The 19,248-nt window shown below is 46.1% G+C and overlaps 2 protein-coding genes across 2 annotated transcripts; one reads left to right on the top strand and one right to left on the bottom strand.

Annotated features, from left to right (window-relative positions):
- The first annotated feature begins 4,724 nt into the window (after positions 1-4,724).
- Klhdc9 (kelch domain containing 9) lies at positions 4,725-7,059 on the top strand. The gene is made up of 4 exons (XM_055613240.1): positions 4,725-5,532; positions 5,763-5,922; positions 6,013-6,211; positions 6,893-7,059. Exons 1-4 carry the CDS (start codon positions 5,006-5,008, stop codon positions 7,057-7,059), a joined length of 1,053 nt encoding a protein of 350 aa, XP_055469215.1. The 5' UTR covers positions 4,725-5,005.
- On the bottom strand, positions 6,963-19,235 carry Pfdn2 (prefoldin subunit 2). Its single transcript, XM_055613247.1, has 4 exons — positions 19,123-19,235; positions 9,117-9,205; positions 8,883-9,006; positions 6,963-7,794 (listed from the first exon to the last, which is right to left on the bottom strand). Exons 1-4 carry the CDS (start codon positions 19,195-19,197, stop codon positions 7,618-7,620), a joined length of 465 nt encoding a protein of 154 aa, XP_055469222.1. The 5' UTR covers positions 19,198-19,235; the 3' UTR covers positions 6,963-7,617.
- Between the last annotated feature and the right edge of the window lie 13 nt (positions 19,236-19,248).

Raw genomic sequence — 19,248 nt, 5'->3', positions numbered from 1 at the left:
AGAAGAAGAAGAAGAAGAAGAAGAAGAAGAAGAAGAAGAAGAAGAAGGAGAAGAAGAAGAAGAAAAAGCCATTCCTGGATAAGTCAGGTGGTGGCTCCATTTGGCAGAAAGGAAAGGACAGAACCCTAAAAGAAAAATAAGTAAAAACAGACGCAAACTAGCAGGAAAAAAGTTACACCGGGAAGAAAAAGAAGGTAAGCAAGTGCTGCTACCTGGGTCACGTGGGAGGCTGAGGCATTCCTGGCAGTAGAGGGAAGCCTTCCGAGGGGCCTGCATGCTGTAGGGGAGTCCCAAACTCAAGGCTAGATCCTGTCTTAAGATACTTTTTCTCTGGGAGGTTCTGGCACATGGCTTTAATCCCAGCACTCAGAAGGCAGGGGCAGGCAAGTGTCTGTGAGTTTGAGGTCAACCTAGTCTATAGAGCTAGTTCCAAGACAGCCAGGCAGGGCTATACATAACAACAACAACAACAACAACAATAATAATAATAATAATAATAATAATAATAATAATAATAATAATAATATTTTCAAGGGCGGCCACCGGCTAGGAATGGTGGCATATACCTGTAATCTTAGCAAAGGCAGGGAGATACCACAAGTTCAAGGCCACCCTGGCCTACACAAGGAGTTTCCAGCTAGCCAGAGTTATATAGTAAGGACTTCTGGATTTGGGGGCCAGTCTTTAGCAATGAAGCTCAAGAGGTGGAGTGCTTGTCTAGGACCTACAGTCCATTCCTTGTATTTTAGAAATAATTTTCTAAATTATTTGAGAGAGAGAGGGTGTGTGTGTAACAGCGTGTTGTCACGGCATGTGTATAGAGAAGAGGTCAGAGGACCTCTCTGAGGTCCTCTCTTGAGGACAACTCTCGAGAGGCAGCTCTCTCTTTTCCTCCATGTGTGTCCCAGGGATTGAACTCAGCTGTCAGGTTTAGTGGCAGGCCTCTTTATCTGGCCACCTTGCCAGCCCCCACTCACCTGCCCAAAAGAATTTTGTTTTGTTTTTCAAGGCAGGGTTTCACTATGTAGCCTTGGCTTTCCTGGACTTGATTTGTAGACCAGGCTGGGATTACAGGTGTGTGCCACCATACCCAGCTTCCAAAAGAATTTTTTAAAGGCAAAAGATAGCCAGGCATAGTAGCCCACATCGTTACTCCCAGTGCTTGGGAGGTAGAGGCAGGTGTATCTCTGTGAGTTCAAGACCAGCCTGGTCTACAAAGGGAGTTTCAGGACAGCCAGGGCTACACAGAGAAACCCTCCCTCAAAAAACCCACCACCACCATCAACAATAACAAAAGCAAAAGATAGACAAACAATCTCTAAAGAACAGAAAGCACATTCATTCAGTGTGAGGGTCACTGGGGGTGGAGGGGTGGCGCCTACAGTGGCCCCCGTGTGGAGGTCAGATGACAATTTACAGGAGTCAGTTCTTTCCTTCCACCATAGGGGTCTGGGGAATCAAACTCAGGTTATCAGCTTTAGCAGCAAGCACCTCCTCCTACTGAGCCATCTTACCAGCTCCTAGAGAGGAAATTCAAAGAGACAAAATCTGAGCAAGAGGAAGACATGAAGAGAAATGTCTGGGATCCATTAATATTCATACTGTGTTTTCAGTTCTCATACTCAATGACTCCTGCTTTCCCAAAGAACACAAATTCCTCCCCATCATCCCTTCTCTTCAGATTCATTCTTCCTCTTCCTCCTCCTCCTTCTTTTTGAGACAGGGTTTCTCCGTGTAGTCCTGAAACTTGTTTTGTAGAGCAGGCTGGCTTCGAACTCAGAGATCTGCCTGCTTCTGCCTCCTGAGTGCTAGAACCACTGCCATCCAGCTTCTCTCAGATACTTTCTAGCTCATGTCCAATCCTGGAGGGAAGAAGAGGGCATTGCAGAAGTCTTGAGAGTGTGACAGAGACTCACCAGGCTAAGGGTTGTCTTTCTGTGTGCACTGAACAATCCTGAGGGCCGGGGATGATTCCAGGGTCAGAAAATGACTAAGGGCCAGATACGGTTGGTGGCACATGCCTGTAATCCTAGCAGTCAGGAGGCTAAGGCAGAATGTTGTGAACTCAAGATCAGCCTGGGGTACTTAGCAATGCTCTGTCTCAAAAAAGAAAAAAAGCATGGGAGTAAGGCAGGGAGAAGAAAAAGAACATTGTGAAGATATAAGTCAAGGCATAGGTTGGGGGCTGGAATAGACATCTCAGACTGAGAGGCACAGGCTGCCTCAGGTGTCATTCTCAGGCAGAGAGCACAGATCAGCGGGCTTGTGCCCACTTCCTCCTGCCCCCTCCCCCTTTTCCACCTTCTTTCCTGCTTCCTCCAAGATGTAGACTTGGTTCAAAATAATTGGGAGAAGTGGGAATCCTAAGCAGTCCCTGTTTTGGGTCTAGGGTTATTACTGGGTGGAGAGAGGCACAGAGCTGGAGCAGATACAGCTCGGGGGTATGTGAGGGTCAGGCTACATATCCAGCTGTGACTCAAAGGACACAGCACTCGAGTCCAACTAGAAGAAAAAGAGACAAAGCTGAGAGAAACAGGAAAGGATCCTGGAATGGGGCATTCCTGTTTTTGTTTTGTTTTGTAAGGAGAGGCAGAAAACAAAACTGGCAGCTCAGCCAAAGATGGGTGAAAACAAGAGCCTAAAATGGGTACCAGACCAATAAGATTTAAGCAAGATGATCCCAACCTACCTAGTCAGTACCTTATCTAATCCAAGGACTGTATCAGATCCCTGTCCAGTCGTTGGGAAGTGAGCCAGTGAGAAGCCTTAGGGAGATTAGGTTTTAGCTACAGATACAAAAATATTTTGGGGGGAGGGTTGGTCTCTTGTTGGGGTTATTATTTAACTTCTTAAGTTAGGGTGGTTGGCGTAGTTCTGGGTAGCCTAGGCTAGCCCTCCTCCTGCATCAGAGTCCCAAGTGCTGATCAAAAGTGTTGTGTATCCGTGTTCACATGGGCATGCGTGCATGTGGAAGCCGGAGAACAGTCTCAGGTGTTGTTGGTCGGATGTTGTGCACTTAGCATTTTGAGATGGGGTATCTCACTGACCTGGAGCTCACCTGGAGCTAAGATGGCTGGCCACCACCAAGCCCTAGTGATCCACCGTCTCTGCATTGCCAGCACTGGGATGCCAAGCCCAGATATGTTCCTGGAGGTCTGGGGATGGGCCTCGGGTCCCGGGGCTTGCATCATTGAACCATCTCCCCAGCCTTAGGTGTTTGTTTTAGAAGAGAATTTTACCATAACCCTGGAAAACTGAGGATCTTACTTGTCCGACACGGGATAGATCATTGGACACAGTGACACAAGGCTTAACATGCAGGTGAGACAGGCCTGTAATCTGGGCCACTCAGGAGGCTGAGGCAAAGACTGCCTGGGCTACAAAATGAGTTCAAGGCCACCCGGAGTAACTTATCAAGCTCCTAACTGAAAGTGAAAAAAAAAAAAAAAAAATGGGTTGGGGATACAGCACAGTGTTAAGAGTTCTGCCTAGCTGGGGGGGGGGGGGGCATCGTAGGCTCAGTCCTCAGGAGCACGACTTCTAAAAAAGGAAGGAAGAGGAGGAAGACAAAGGCAATGGACCCTGTAGTAATCTCGTCTGTGCCTGTGCCTTCCTGGGCATACCCTTCCCACCCAGTTTTCTCTCGGGGTCTGACTGGCATCAGGAGGAAAAAGGTCCAGTGCGCGCCTGGTCCGAGTCACGTGACCATTCCCACCGAAGCCTGGAACGTTCTCCGTGGTCTGGATTTCTCAACCTAATGGGGAACAAGTTCATGTTCAGAAACCAAAGGCCAAAGTCGGAGCCATCCTTCCCACCCAAAGCCTGGCCTGAGGGACATAGATCCTGTTTGTACTCCACCCCAGCTGGGTTAGGAGTAGAAATCTGTGTTTCCTCCTACAACTGAAACCAGTCAGTCAGCCTTGGTCTGGGCCTCTTCATTCTGCCCTGAGTCCTGTGGGGAGCAGCGGTAAGGCCCTCAGTAACCGGGCTTGACTAAAAGGAAGAGAGCAGGGAGGGGCAGGAGTCTGTTTTTCTCTCCTCCCCATCGCACCCCACCCACCTTCTAAGGCTGGGCAGCTTCTGCCCAGGATTTTATCAGAAGAAACTCCAGGCCCTTAATCCTGAATTCCACAGTGCCTCCCTTTCCACATGGTTCTAATTAAGCAAGATGAAATTGTTATTCTTTCTAGGACTAAGTAGTGAAAAATCGTCCAAGATATGCTTAACCAATTTTTCCTCACCCACTTCACCCACTCTAACTCATCTCTTCCTCCACCACTTTCTCTCCTGTCTCCTTTCCTACCACACCTTTCTCTCCTGGCTCTTCTCTCGCTGAGCCTGGACTCTCCTGCCCTCTAGTGGTCAGAGCAGTGAGGACTCTAACAGCCCCTACACACCTGGGAACGCAGAAGCCTACACAAATCTCCGAATCCTAAGCCACCTTGTCCACGTTCATTCCCTTAACCTCTGACTTGTTTCCTCCCTACCTCATACCTAGGGAAATTTTGAAGTTGGAAATTTTGAAGTGAAATGAAAAAAAAAAAAAAAAAGAAAGAAAGAAAAAAACAAGAAAAAGAAAAAAATATATATAGTCTCCACTCAGCCTACCCCCATCACCTGCTTTTCAAATACAATCACGGTCTAGTTTGCCGCTATCGGGTTCTTTTAAGGAGCCCCCGGCTTCCTGCCCTTTTGAACCCAAGTCTTTTAGGATATTTACTGGCTTCCCGACATCTCGTTGCCCTGACGACAGCATTGTAAGCTCGCGGTAGCTAGCCAGGGCTCCTGTTTCCAAGGTAACTGGCGCTTTGCGACCTTCAGTTTGCAGCGGTCGCACTGCAGCCCCTGCAATGGTTGCTGGGCGACAGCGGTGGAGAGATGGGGAGGCTTGAGGACCAGGGCTGGTCTTGGAGGGGGAGCTAGCCCGTGCCCGGAGGAAGTACTGGGCCCGAGTTGAAGCGGTGCGACCCGGAGCGACCCAGCTGCTCTCCCCTCCGCTGGGCCCATGGCTGGGGTAGAGTACCCTGTTCCAGCAAGGGCCTCGGCCTGGACCTGGAGGCCAGTGGCGCAGGACGTGCTTCTGGCTCGTGCCTTCCATTCATGCACGGAACTGCGGGGGCGGTTCTATCTGGTAGGGGGTCTCCTAGAAGGTGGTGCAAGAGTGCCCAGCAGCGATACTGTCGTCTTCGACCCCGCGGGGGGCCAAGCGATGCGCCTGCTAGGCCGGGGCAGTCCCCCTCGCAGTCACCACGACGCGGCGCAGGTGGGAGGACGCTGGCTCTGCGTGGTGGGGGGCTGGGACGGGTCACGTCGCCTAGCCACGGTGGCCGCGCTGGACACGGAGAGTGGCGTGTGGGAGGTATGGACTGCGAACCCCGGCAGCTGCCCTCCCGCTGGCCTCAGCAGCCACACGTGCACTCGCCTCTCGGACCGAGAGCTGCGTGTGTCCGGCAGGGAAGGCGGCGTCCGCACGCAGCGACGCTACGGAAGCATCTACACGCTAAAGCTGGACCACAGGACCCGAACTTACTGGTACTTCGACCTTTGCCCCAAGCATTCGTTTTCTCTATACTCTAGAAAAACCTAAACAAACTTACAGGTTGTTTCTCCCCGTCCTCACCCTAGCACCTTTCATCTTGGAATCTACAAATTTCTAAGATGGCTTAACTCTTACCTGCCCGAGCCTGATTTTACAAGGGCACATTGGCACTTGAATCTTTTTAGAAAACCAAACTCAGGCCCGAATCTCTGTGTACCAACAGCTACAAGGAAGAAGGCAGCCACACGGCCTCCAGATCTGGTCACTGTGCCGCCCTCCTGCCAACTCCTGGACCCCATCCCGGCCATCAGCTATTGCTCTTTGGGGGCTGCAACTCAGTTGAACCAGAAGTAGCGGGGCAATGGAGCCATGGGAAAATTAAGGTACCAGCTACTCACATTTTAAAGTGGACAAGGTCTGAAGCTGCGGTGAGCAAACCCTGGAGACAGTCCCCCTTTTCCTTCTCCCCAAAGGAGGAACCACCTGTGGCCCCTCGTTTGACCGAACAGCTTGCAAGGCTTGTGAGCAGTGGGCAGGGGCTACAGCAGGGCCCCCAGAGCCTGCGATACCATTCCTGTTCAGTGGTGGGACCCTTCGCTGTACTGTTTGGTGGAGAAACTCTGACCAGAGCTAGAGACGCAATCTGCAATGACCTCTACATCTATGATACCCGTAAGAGCCAAACCAATGTTTGAGGGAAGGGCGGGAAAGATATGGGAACCTAAAACTACAAAGAGAGACAGTGGTGGAATAGAAACGAGGAAAAGTTAGATGACAAGAGTTAAAGAAAAGCAGGGGCACGGTGGCGCACACCTTTAATTCCAGCCCTCGGGAGGCAGAGGCAGGTGCATCTCTTGAGTTCAAAGCCAGCCTTAAGTTCCAGACCAGCAAGGGCTACACATAAGAGCCTAATTTTTTTAAATAGAGCCATAGCCAGATGGTGTCGGAACACTCATTTAATCCCATCATTTGGGGGACTGTGGCAGGAGGATCTCTGACTTTGAGGCCAGCCTGGTCTACAAAGGGAGTTCCAAGTCAGCCAGGGATACACAGAACCGCCCCCCCCCCCCCCCCCCCCAAAAAAAAAACAGCCCTGCATAGTGGCTCACACCCTTAATTCCAGCACTTGGGAGGCAGAGGCAGCCAGCCTGGTCCAAAGAGTTTGAGACTAGCCAGGATGACACAGTGAGACCCTGTTTCAAAAACAAAATAAAATAGACAATGTAAGTAGAATATAAACAGTTGAAAAGGCCAGCAAATCAAATAAGAAAAATAACAGACCAGTTTGCTGGTGCAGAGTCAGTAACAAAGGTCCCGTGCGTCAATAACTCCCCTCTGCTCTCCACCCAACAGGCAAGTCTCCGCCGAGGTGGCTCCACTTCCCCTGTGCAGACCGTGGACTGAAGCGCATGGGCCATCGCACTTGCCTTTGGAATGACCATCTTTATTTGGTTGGGGGTTTCGGTGAGGATGGCAGGACAGCTAGCCCACAGGTTTGCGTCCTGGAGCTCTTCATGTAAAGAACAGCAGAGAGGCACAGGGCCAGGCCTCTGCTGTGGCAAACCCGGAGCATTCTCAGAGCTGCCACCTCACTGCAAGCATTTATTAAACTTCAATCTCAGAGTCAACATTTGTCTCTCACTCCTTTTTAGAAGAGCACTAAATAAGCAGATGTCTTTATTTACAAAGGAAAGCTCAAAATACGGGTCCTGTCTGGTACCATGAGACATTAACCCAGTAGAAACAAAAACCATAAATCATACTATTTTTTGTTTTGTATGAGACAGGCTCTCACTATATAGCCTTGGATGACCTGGCTGGCCTCCTGTTGTGTCCCAAGCACTACAATTAAAGGTGTGTATGCCACCATGTTCAGCTGTATGCTGTCTTTTGCCTTCAATGCTGCCCTAAATGAGAGTAACTTTCAGGCTACAGCTAAGCATTCTGACCAAAACATTTAATAAACAAAAAAATATTACAATAGCTGAGAACAATAATAATAACAACAACAACAATAAAACGAAATGAGAAGTGGGAATCAGGGTAAAAAAAAAAAAAAAATGCAGAGGCCTTCGTTCCTAAGAAACCAACACTCCTGCAGAGCTGGACTTGGCCCCAGCCCCTTCTGAGTTTTCCTTGGCTGCTGGCTTCTCATCTTCCCCCATGAGACGAATGTTGTGCTTTTCCCGGAATTCATTGAGCTCTTTCCCTTTTGCCTGAAGCTGCTGTGACAGTGTCTCAATGATCTTCTGTATCTAGAAGGCAAAGAAAAGAGGGTACAGAAGGACTGCAGGTCTCCCTCCCCAGAATTGGAATGGACTATGGTTAGAGGAAGTGAAACAAGATAGTATTTTTAACCTCACCTAGAATTAACAAAGTCCAAACTCTCAAGTGCTTTCTTTCTCAAACACAAGGAATCATCTGGGCTACTTACTTCTGTTATTTATCCTCTGACAATTTTATAAGTATGTACTATATTCTGATCAAACTTAGCCCTACTCTTTTATCCACCAACCCGCCCGAAAAGTTCCCCCACCTCAGGATATTTCTGTTTTGTTTTGTGACCCACAGAATTAAAGCAGGACCATCCTTGTGGGCATGGGTCTGGAGCGCTCCATTCAAATAGGAGCAACTGAGCAGGGGCTGCATCACTTAAGACAATGACGTCCTCCTCTCCCAGCAACTTTCAGTTGTTAATAGCTCTCCAGGGAGGATGGGCTGCTTGTTTTTAAAATAGCAGTTATCATGAGGTTTCTTCTCTTAGGTCACTTTTTTTTTTTTTTTTTAACTTATTGATCTATAGTTATCCCAGGATGTCTTCAAACCTACGATTTCCCTGTCTTATCATCTTAGGAAGTTAAACACCAATGTATGCCATCCCAGTAAGTATTCTTTCTTCTTCTAAAATGTCACTTGTATCTTCAAGGGCTGGTTCAGTGGTTCCAGAGAGAGAGCCCAAGAAGTTGTATTTTAAGTTGGTTCTTGGCTGGAGGTGTGGCTCTGTGGCACAGTATTTAGCCTACTATGCATAAGGCCCTGGGTTTGAGGCCCAGTGCTGCTAAACTAGTTCTTCAGGTGATTTTGATTCAGGTATCCATGAACTCCACTCTGCATTCCCCTCCCAACTCAACCACATCAAAGAGGATATGGAGAGGGCATACAGCCAATGACTCCTCGCATAAGGAGTTGTACTGTGTAACAGTGTAAAGGACACAGGCTAACAGGCTATATAGCTTTAACATGAATTTCTGCTTTTGACTTTCTTTCCTCACATTTTCTAAGTCCCTGGTCGCCACTATTTAACCTCTCCGTTGCCCAAATGCCTATGAAGGAGTTTGCTCACCTGCTCCTTATTACCCTCCAAGGCAGGCAGCACCTCTTTGACAGTCCGCTCTACCAGCACACCTCCAACCATGCGGTAGCACTTGCGGGTTTCATCCACTTCCTTCAGTGTATCGATCACTAGGCTAGGGTAGCAAGACACGAAAAACTTCAAAATTCAGTCCCACTCTACTGCATCCCACCCCCACAAAACGGCCCACCCAATTATTCTACTGTTTCTCTGTGACTTCCTTACCTGTGCTCATTCAACTCCATCTCCAGCTCAGCTGCTTTGGATGCCAAGCCCCTCTGTTCCTGCCGAAGGCGATTAAAGCCAGCAATTACCTAAGAGAGAAGAGAGATGAGACAGTGAAAATACCACAAAGTAAAGGCAGTCCATAAAATGGCAAGCTACAAAGATACGATAGTGGATACCTATTTTGGAATGGAGAAGATTACAAATTTGCAATTTCTTAGTCTGTGTGGCATTCCTTCCCCAGTAGGCACTCACTAAGTGCACACGTGTGAGATATTTCCTAGGCAAGAGGAGGATTTGACAATAAATTTGAATGTGAGAGATGAGGAAGGAGCTGCTGGAATACCTACAGCAGACTTCTAGGTAAGGAGGGCTGTCAGGGCTTTTGTAGGTCCCCTCCCCCAACTTCCTCATTTTTATCATATGTTTATGAGTGTGATGTTATGCTTGCAAGTATGTGTATGAGTGTACTGAGTGTGTGACTGATACCCAGAAGTGGGCATCAGATTCCCTGAACCTGGAGTTACAGATGATTGTGAGCCACCGTGTATGTGCTGGAAACTGAACCCGGGTCCTGTGAAAGACCTTTTAAGTTCTTTTAACCACTGAGCTATCTTGCCAGTTTGCCATTCCCCACCCCCAGATATTTTTAAAATTAAAAAAAAAATTATATAGATATTTATGCTTGTGCAAATGAATGCAGTAATTAGACCGGAGAGGGTGATTGAGTCCCCTGCAGCTGGAGTCACAAGCCTGATTTGGTTCCCAGCAACCAAATCAGGTCTTCTACAAGAGCAGTATGTACTCTTTTAACTACTGAGCCAGCACCATTCCAGTCCTTGCCTTTTTTACAGATTTAAACATTCTTTCTTTTTTGTGTATATGTCTATATGTGTGGAGTTCAAAAGAGGGTGTCAGATTCACCTGGAGCTGCAGTTACAGGTGGCTGCGAGTGTTGGGAACTGGACTCCAGAAAGGACAACTCTAGAGTTCCGTTTTCTCCTTCAACTGTGAATTCCTGGGATTACACTCAGGTGGCCAGGCTTGTGCAGCAAATGCTTTACCCACCAGGCCACTAAGCTTTTTAATAAAGGGCTGGAGACACAACTTGGTGAGAATGGCCTCAGCATGCAAGAGGTGTTGGGTTCAATTCCCAACAACAAAAAGTAACTCTTACTTGGTATGCTAACTATCCCCCAACCAATGTGGACTTCCTCCTCTTTAACTTGGTAGGATTCCTTTGGGGCCACGAATCACAAGCCGTTGGCCCTTGACCCCAGAGGCAAGTAACCCATGCCATCTTTTTAAGGTTTTGGAGAGACGAAGGTATAATGAAAGCAGTTGGAGATGAGATACCTATGCTTACAAAGCTGATCTTTCACTCCACTCCTGGTTCCTTAAAGCTGACCCACAGTTCCTGAACTTTAGTCTAACCAGCCCTTTGTGCTCAATTTTGCAAACTACCTGCTATTCTTCAAAAACATTCTAATTAGAACAGGCATGGCTGCTCACACCTGTAATCTCAGCACTCCCAGGCCAGTCAGGGCTACACCTTGAAGAAAAGTAATTAAAAAACAACAAGTTAAAAAAACAACAAAAAACTAAAAGAAGCTTGGCTAGTACCTCTAGTCCATAATCGCAGTGCTGAGGCTGAGGCAGGAGGTTTATGAGTTCAAGGTCATCTGGGATGCACAGAGGCCTGTCTTTTAAAAGGAGGAGAGGAGGGAAAGGGTGTTGGGAGAGGATAAGAAGAGAAAAAAAGATGAAGAAAGAAAGAGAGGAAATGTAAAGGGGGGAAGGGGAAAACAAAAGCAAAACACTGTGGCTAAGCCAGATTCTACATGTTCTCCCAGCACCAAATGGTGCACTCTTCTGGATATACACTGTGCCACACTGCTAGCCAACATTCTTACTAATGGCATCCTGTTTCCTCCACGAAATCCTCTCCACCGCCTTTAACTGTAGTGCTGGACATCAGGCTTAGGGACTGGAGTAACGAAAGCAGGCATCTACCAGTGAACTATCCCTGGATCCCTACCCTGATTCCTTATTCTAGTATAATATGATATATTTTTTGTTGTTCTCTTTCAGGATATGAACTAAAATAAATGTACTGAAATGTGTGAATTATCTCCAGTTGTGGAAAAAATCAACCACAAAAGTAAATCATTGTCATCGGCTAATTGCAACATAACTGTGAGTGAAGTGTAAAGTAAACAACTTTTAAGCTGACATCTCCTGGGTCTCAAGGATAATGAAAAAAGGTTTGTTCCATTCCCACTCCTCAGAATTCATATACAAAGGGTTTTTCCCCTAAGATTTACTTTTATGTATTTTACTTGCATGTATATGTTCACTGTGTGCATGCCTTGGGCCCAAAGAGGCCCAAAGAAGGCTATCAGATCCCTGGAGCTTGATTTACAAATGTCAGTGAGTTACCATATGGATACAGAGCTGGAAATTGAACCCATGTCCCCTAGAAGATCAGCAAGTGCTATTAATCACTGAGCTATCTCTCTAGCCCCCGAGTTCTTGTTTTTAAGGGTGACCATGGCATTCATACCAAAGGATATATATGTTGGAGGGGTGTTTGTGTGTTTTGAGGCAGGGTCGATGAATACAGATTACCAGTCAGGCTTTGAACTTGAGATCTTGCTTCTGCCCCCTGAATGCAACCCAAATTCTTTATAATAAAAATCTGTAAGACCTGGTCCTGCTTACTCTCACACACAGGCTTTCTCTACATGTTAACTTAATTTCTTGCTGTCTTATGTCACTAGTAGTGTCCCAATTCAGTTGCTTCTCAGACATTTGTGTATAATTTCCATTCTTCCTGGTAGGCTTTTCCAAACCTCTCTCATTACTTATTTCCCTGCCGAAATCTAAATTCTCTCTTCTGGTTTCAAGTCAAATTCTCTTACAAAGTTGTCCTGGCATCTGTTTAATCCCTTACATGATTTTTAACCTCCAGTGCTCTGGACTGAACCCCAAGTTCCTACACGTCAGGCGGGTGCTTCACCACTGAGTGACACCCCTTCTCTTACATTCTTTTTGTTTTTCAAGACATAATTTCTCTGTGTAGTCTGGGCTGTTCTCAAACTCACGTATATCTTCCTGCCTCTGCCTCCTGAGAGCTAGGATTAAAAGCACCACCACCACTGGCCTCTTTTTTGTTGTTGTTGTTTTCTTTTCAACACACAAAAAAATTCTTTTCTCTTTTTGTCCCATATAACCCAAGATGACCTCAAATTTGCTATGTAGCCAAGGATGACTTGACCTTCTGATCCTCTTGTCTCCACCTTGACCCAAGTCCTTTGAGGATTACAGGAGTACTCGTCACACCTCGTATACTCAATGCTAAGCATGAACCCAAGGCCTCCCGAAGAGAAGAAAAGCGCTCTGACATCTGGACTACACCTCCAGCCCCAATTTTTTCTATTTACATTATTTGCCATGATATACCCTGCCTTCTTTTCCGTTATCTCTCAGGAAAATTTAGATATGCAAATATAACCCATTTTTAGACACTTAACTCTTTCGTGACCCTACAACTCTGCTTTCCACAGCATGGTCAGGAAAGAGCACCTACTATGTGCCAGGCATTATGACAGCCTAGATGCTTTGTCTTGTTTACTTCTAAAACTTAGACTAGTTAAGGTATAGCTCAGGGGTAGAACACTTGCCCTTTGTGTGTCAGGGTTCAATTTACAGCCTGAAAAAAAAAAAAAAAAACAAAACAAAACAACAGATTATATACCTTAATTCATAAAGGAAGAGCCCAAGGCCCTGGTGCAATGAGGTGGCTTTCAGAGTGAACCAAAGGGCTGCTACTTGTATACCGGTTTCTCTAAATGTAAAAACCTTTTCTACTACTGAGTTGTTTCTGGCTTGTCACATATTAATCTCATACAAACAAATTATTTCCCCTTGATTTATAGTCCTGCTTTACCTTCTTTCTTGGTTACTCAATGCTATATAGTTTTTGTTTTTCCTTCCTGTTTTATTTTTTTACTTGTTTTACAGTACCGGGCAGTGAATCCAGGACACAGCCCATGCTAAGCAGACCTATTACCACTGAACGACATTCCCAGCCCTTTTTCTATATGAATTTGATAACTTGGGGCAGGAGGGATGACTCGGCTGTTAAAAGCAGTTGCTCTTCCAGAAGACCTACTTTTGATTCCTAGCATCCATTCTGGTCTCCAAGCAACCATGTGGTATACATACATAAAAACACACACACGCCCCCCACCCCCACCACATACACCACATCCAACACAGTAAGTCAACAAATGAAGAATGAAAAAACAAAACACCAATAACCAATCAACCAGAAACACATTCAACAAAATTACAATAATTAGCAAGCCCCTATCAATAACCCTAAATGTAAGTAATCTTCACACTCCAATTAAAAGATAAGCCTAAAGCCGGGCATGGTGGCCCATGCCTTTAATCAACAGCACTTGGGAGGCAGAAGCAGGTGGATCTTTGTGAAGTCATAGTGAGCTCAAGTACAGGAAGAACTACATAGTTAGACCCTGTGTCAAGAAAAAAAGAAAGAATGAACGAACCAGATGACCAGGTCATAAACAAGATCCAAATCCGTTGTTTCTAAGAAACACACCACCCAGCTTAAAGACAATACAAGAATCCATAATTAAAAGAAAGTAAGAAAGATGGCTCAGTGGTTAAAAGCACTGGCTTCAAGCCAGGCATGGTTGCACAAGCCTTTAATCTCAGTGCTCCGGAGGCAGTCGGGCAGATCTCTGTGGGTTCAAGGCAGCCTGGTCTACATATTGAGTCCAGGACAGACAGGGCTTACACAGAGAAGCCCTGTCACTGTGATCACTGTCTGTTCTTTCAGAGGACCCAGATTCAATTCCCAGCATCCACAGGGCAGTTCACACTTCACACTTCTCTGTAACTCCAGTTCCGTAGTTTCTAACACCCTCGCATAGACATCCACCAATGAACATAAAAAGAAACCAAAGAAGAAAAGAAAGCCTAAAAGCTTAGACAATTCACAGCCTGGCTGTGAACAAAGTGGAAATAGGTTCGAGACAGTGAGTGACCAGGCCAGCAAGATGGCTCAGCTGGTAAAGGTACCTGTGGCCAGGCCTGGCTACCTGAGTTTGATACCAGGCTTGAAAAGGTGGAAGGAGAGAACCCACAAATTGTCCCTTTGGTCATCACATGAGCACTGTGGAATTTTCATGAAAACGAATGTAAACAAGCTTTCTTTTCTTTTCTTTTTTTTCCCTAGGAGTGCAGAAATTAACTCTGACAGAGAGTCAAGAGCTCTTTATTATATACACAAAGGCAAAAAAGTTCTGCAGGTATTCCGGAGATCTTGGCGGCTGTCCCTCCAATCATAGGATCAAAAGCTAGGGTCTGGAGGGCAGAAGGAACTCACCCCAGCCTACCTGCCCCTGCTCCTCACATTCCAGCACGCTCCAATTATTTACAGCTTGTACTGCAGCTGGAGAGAACATTATTAGCAGCGACCTGTGGTAGTGTCCGCCCTAATGGTGCTAATTCTGCAGGCATGCAGAATGCAAGAGCTGTGGAGAGATGGCTTCCTCTACTAAAACTTCAAAAGATACACTGGACTGTTGGAGGTTGGGGTGGGAATGCCCAGGCAGAAACCTAACATAGGAATGGGAACTGTCACAAGAGAACTCTGACTGAAGCAATCCCTAGTGAGGGCCAGGCAGCTCCCAGGACCCCGAATACAACTGTCAGTGCCCACGGTCTGCCTGGGAGAGAAGGCTGCGGGCATCAGTAAGCAGCTCTAGCCCAAGAGCATCAAGTATGGACTGATGCAAGCCCACATGTGTGGAGCTGTCCAACATTTTAGAGGCCCAGAGTTTCCAAAGGACATAAGGAAGAGAAAAATTATTACAGAATTGTAAGACAATGCCTGCATTCTTGGAGCTCAGACCTAAGGCTTGTTACCCACTCCTGGCTTTCCAGCTCTCTTTGAGAATGGGAGTGTCTACCCTTTGCCTGACTCTGCAGGACGTGCTGGAAGTAAATAAAACTCATCATTGCCCAGGCTCACAAATGACCCTGGAATTTTGAGTTAGTATTAGAACAAATTAAGACTCTGAGGACTAATAAGACAGAATAATTGTAAAAAGAACATTTTTCTCCTGTTTCAACTGTTGTCTCTGAGGCTTACTGCCCCTGTCTGCTAACCTAGGCTGTTGTAGCACGGACTGGGCCATCTTTCTTAACCCATCCTTATACACATACAAAAGATAAAGTGTGAGACTATCAGAAGACATAGTCCAAAATGTAATAGTTACTTTTCTATAGTAAGACTATTTTCTGTTTGGATCTTCGAGTCACTAATGGTAAAATATGTTTCTGTGATTTCCTAACAGGCTACATTAAAAACTCTCAAATTTGGGCAGCTAGAGAGATGGCTCAGCTCATAACTACACTTCCAGGGGATCTGATGCTCTGACCTCCACAGTCCAAGGTCACCAGGAACACATCCAACACACACATACATGCAAACACTCCCCCAAGTGCTATGGTGTACTTAGGAGGCTGAAACAGGAAGATAGCCACAAGTTCTAGACCAGCATGGTCTACATAGCAAATTCCAGGCTAGTCCAGGGTTACAGCTGAGAGCTCCTATCTCAAACAAACAAAACCACAACAGCAAACCAATAAACAATAAATAACAGAAAACAAAACAAGGCCTAGTACAATCTATTACCTACTCCTCCTTTCCTTGTAAAAGACACATTTGGCTTGAATTTGCATCAGTGATAAACACTTTAATTGGGATGGAGAGAAAATTCCACAGGTAGAAAGTCCATGAACCTGACTTTGAGTCCCAGAACACATTAAAAAAAAAAAAAAAAAAAAGCACAGTACTGAGGCATGCACTGCCTGGCAATGGAAAGCTAGTGCACCTAAATGCTGAGGCACAATGGTACCCTAGTGATGGGGAAGAAGGGTCTATGGGCTCTGGCCAGCTAGTCTATCCTAGCTGGTGAGTTGGAGGCCACATGAAACCTGTCTCAAACAACAACAAAGTTGACAGTGCACAAGAAATTAGACCTATGATACCTGATGCTGGCCTCTGGCCTCCAACATATGTATATGAATGCACATTTCTTCATTCTCCTCTGAGGACTTTTCTCTACCAACCCTTGAATAACAGTAATTCCAACCTCTTCTACAGTACCATTATCCATCAGAGACAGAAACCCTATAACCCTCTTCAAGTCTTGCAAAAAAGTCTACCAGCATTTCCAATGCCAGGTGGTTCATGTCTCAATGCTTTGGAACACATTCCTTGCTTCTTCCTCCCTCTCCTCCTATTCTTCTTTTGCTTTTTCCAAAACAGAGTTTCTCTGTGTAGCCCTAGCTGTCCTGGATTTGCTTTGTAGACCATACTGGCCATGAACTCAAGAGACCTGCCTGACTCTGCCTCCCTTGTGCTAGAATTAAAGGTGTGTGCTACTACGGCTGGCAAGCACATTACTTCTAACTAAAATATCTTCACATGGGGCTAGAGAGATGGCTCAGTGGTTCTTCTCTTCTTGAAAGGGCAGTGGCTGTTCTTCAAAAAAAACCTGGGTTCAATTCTCAGCACCACATGGCAACTCACAACTGTCTGTAATTCCAGTTCCAGGGGATCTCACATGGACATACATGCAGGCAGTATACCAATGTGCATTAAAAAAAAAAAAAATAAAAACAAAAAGAACTTCAGTTGACTAACTTTTTTCATCCTTTAAAATTAAGCTGAAGAATTTTATCCTCTAGGAAAGCAAAGCAAATCGGCAATTATAAAGATTGTTCACATTATGTGTGCGTCTGCGGGTCTGCATGAGAGCACGTGCACCTCAGTTCTGGCCTCGGAGGCCAGAGCAGTGCATGGGATCCCCTTGAGCTGAAGTTATAGGGAAATGTGAAGTCAACCACGATGGGGGCTGGGAACCAGAGTTGGGGCGTTGCAAAAGCCATCTCTCCAGCCCCTAACTAACATTTATTAAACACATTTCATGTTCTCTGTATTTTAGTCAGGGTAGGGGGAAAAAAAAATCACATGGATTTTCTTGTTTAGTACTCTAAATAGTTATGAGATAGGAACTGCTGTGTTTTTACAGATAGAGGGTAAGAAGTAATGGGAGAAATCATATATAAATAAAAAATACAATTCAAACACTGGTCTATCTGATTCTATGGCATAAGACTGTCATTGCTATCTCACCATTCCACAGCTTCCCTTTTCCACTTGCCCACCAAATCCTAAACCTACATTACTTTGGAATCACTTTTCAAATTGTGCAAAAAAAAAGAGAGAGAGAGAAGAAAAAAAAATTCTTTGTGTGCAAAAGTTTTTAAAGTAGGGGCTGGAGAAATGGCTCAGCGGAAAACCGCTGACTTCTCTTGCAGAGGGCCTGGGTGTGGCGCCTAGGACCCGCGTGGTAGCTAACAACCAATATCAGAGACTCTGACCCCTTTCTGATCTCCAAGGGCTCCAGCACACATGTGGCACACACATACACTCAGACATGTAAACATACAAGTAAAATGTATTTGTAAAGTCTCATTGTTTTATCTGTCTTTCTGCCTGTCTTTTTTGCTCGTTTTTGAGACTGTGTTTCACTCTGTAGCCCAGGCTAGCTTGTAACTGGCAGGGTAACCCAGCAGGATTACACCTGGCTGTCTTTTGTGCAAACAAGTCTTTGACCAACTTTAAGACAAGGTCTGTTTCATTTACCAGTTTCTCTGTGTTTAGCAAAGCCTAACCGTCAAAATGCATGAGTTTCCGTTTTTCCTTTTCTCACTATGTCAGAGGCTACCTCTTCCATTCTCAAAAATTTCACTGCACTTTACTCTCTTAGAACACTTACTTCCTGACTCAGTAGAATTATGAAAATCCTTTTTCTGATAGGGAAGCTCTTTATGATGATGCTTTTACCTGTACTAACTCTTCAACAACTAACTGACAGATGTACTTATGACTAAAATAACTGTTTAATACACATGTAACCTAACCCCTGGACTCAAACCCGGTGGGATCAGACCCCCTCCCAGATCCTACACCTCAGGGCTTTCCTACTTGAACCACTAAACTACACCCTTAGCTTCAACTACTTTCATTTCAATTGTGTGATTTTTTTCTTTTAATATCGATTAAACACTAATCTCACGATTAACAAATCACGGTTCCCCTATCACAAATACCTTTCTGATTAAGTTGTCACATGTATTCCGATGTTATGAAGATCAGGAGAAGCAAACTTTAATTAGAAAAGCGTTTCTGGTCTCTTCCGAAGTCAGAACAGGGAGGGAGATAGAGGCCAGCTCGAACTTAGTGAGACCATGTCTTAAAACACCAAACAACCCGGGCCAGGAGAAGTGGCATAGGCCTTTAATTCCAGCATCTGGGAGACAGAGGCAAGCCGATCTCTGTGAGTTCCAGACCAGCTTGGTCAACATAGTGAATTCTGGAAAGGCCAAGGCTCATAGAGCGACCCTCAGCACCCAACGCCAAGATCAAAAAAGCAAACCAAACTACAAAGCCAATCTACTGAAGACTCCTTAGTCAAAACAGTTACAGAACACTAAGCTGGGTCTGGGTCACGTGGCTCTGCAGGGTCGGTGATGATGAACACCGTTTTAGAGTCACAGACTCAAAAACCAACTCATTGGCTAAACACTCTCTGGGATCCGTTACTAGATGCCATGCCAAACCATACCCTCTTCATGGTACCTCGGAGACGGGGGGAAATGGGGGAAACGGCGACCCTCTCCTCAGAGACCTGAACACCTTCCCAGGTCGCGCACCTCAGGGCTTTCTCACTCGACTCACCCAGCAACTCACGGCCCAGGAGGGAGCGTGATCACCTCCAAGGAAACCCCTCTCCCCTGTGCGTGACCACGGCGAACGTGGAAAGGGCTCAAGGTTCGTACAAGCCACAAACCCTGTTTCTTGCACGAACTCGACACCGACCCAGCGCTCGCGGCTCCTCACCTGTTCGGCCGACACCGCCCCCTTGCCCGTGCCGCTCCCGCTGCTCTTGCCCACACGCCCGCTGCTGTCCGCCATTTTCGCCACCTGCAAGCTTTCCGGCCTGCGCACTCCCAATGCGTCACATCC

This window comes from Psammomys obesus, unplaced genomic scaffold (genome assembly GCF_907164565.1).
Source record: "Psammomys obesus unplaced genomic scaffold, mPsaObe1.curated_primary_1811, whole genome shotgun sequence".
NCBI classification, from domain to species: Eukaryota; Metazoa; Chordata; class Mammalia; order Rodentia; family Muridae; genus Psammomys; species Psammomys obesus.
The sequence above is the reverse complement of the archived record's forward strand: the minus strand, read 5'-3'. Positions and strand labels throughout refer to the sequence as shown.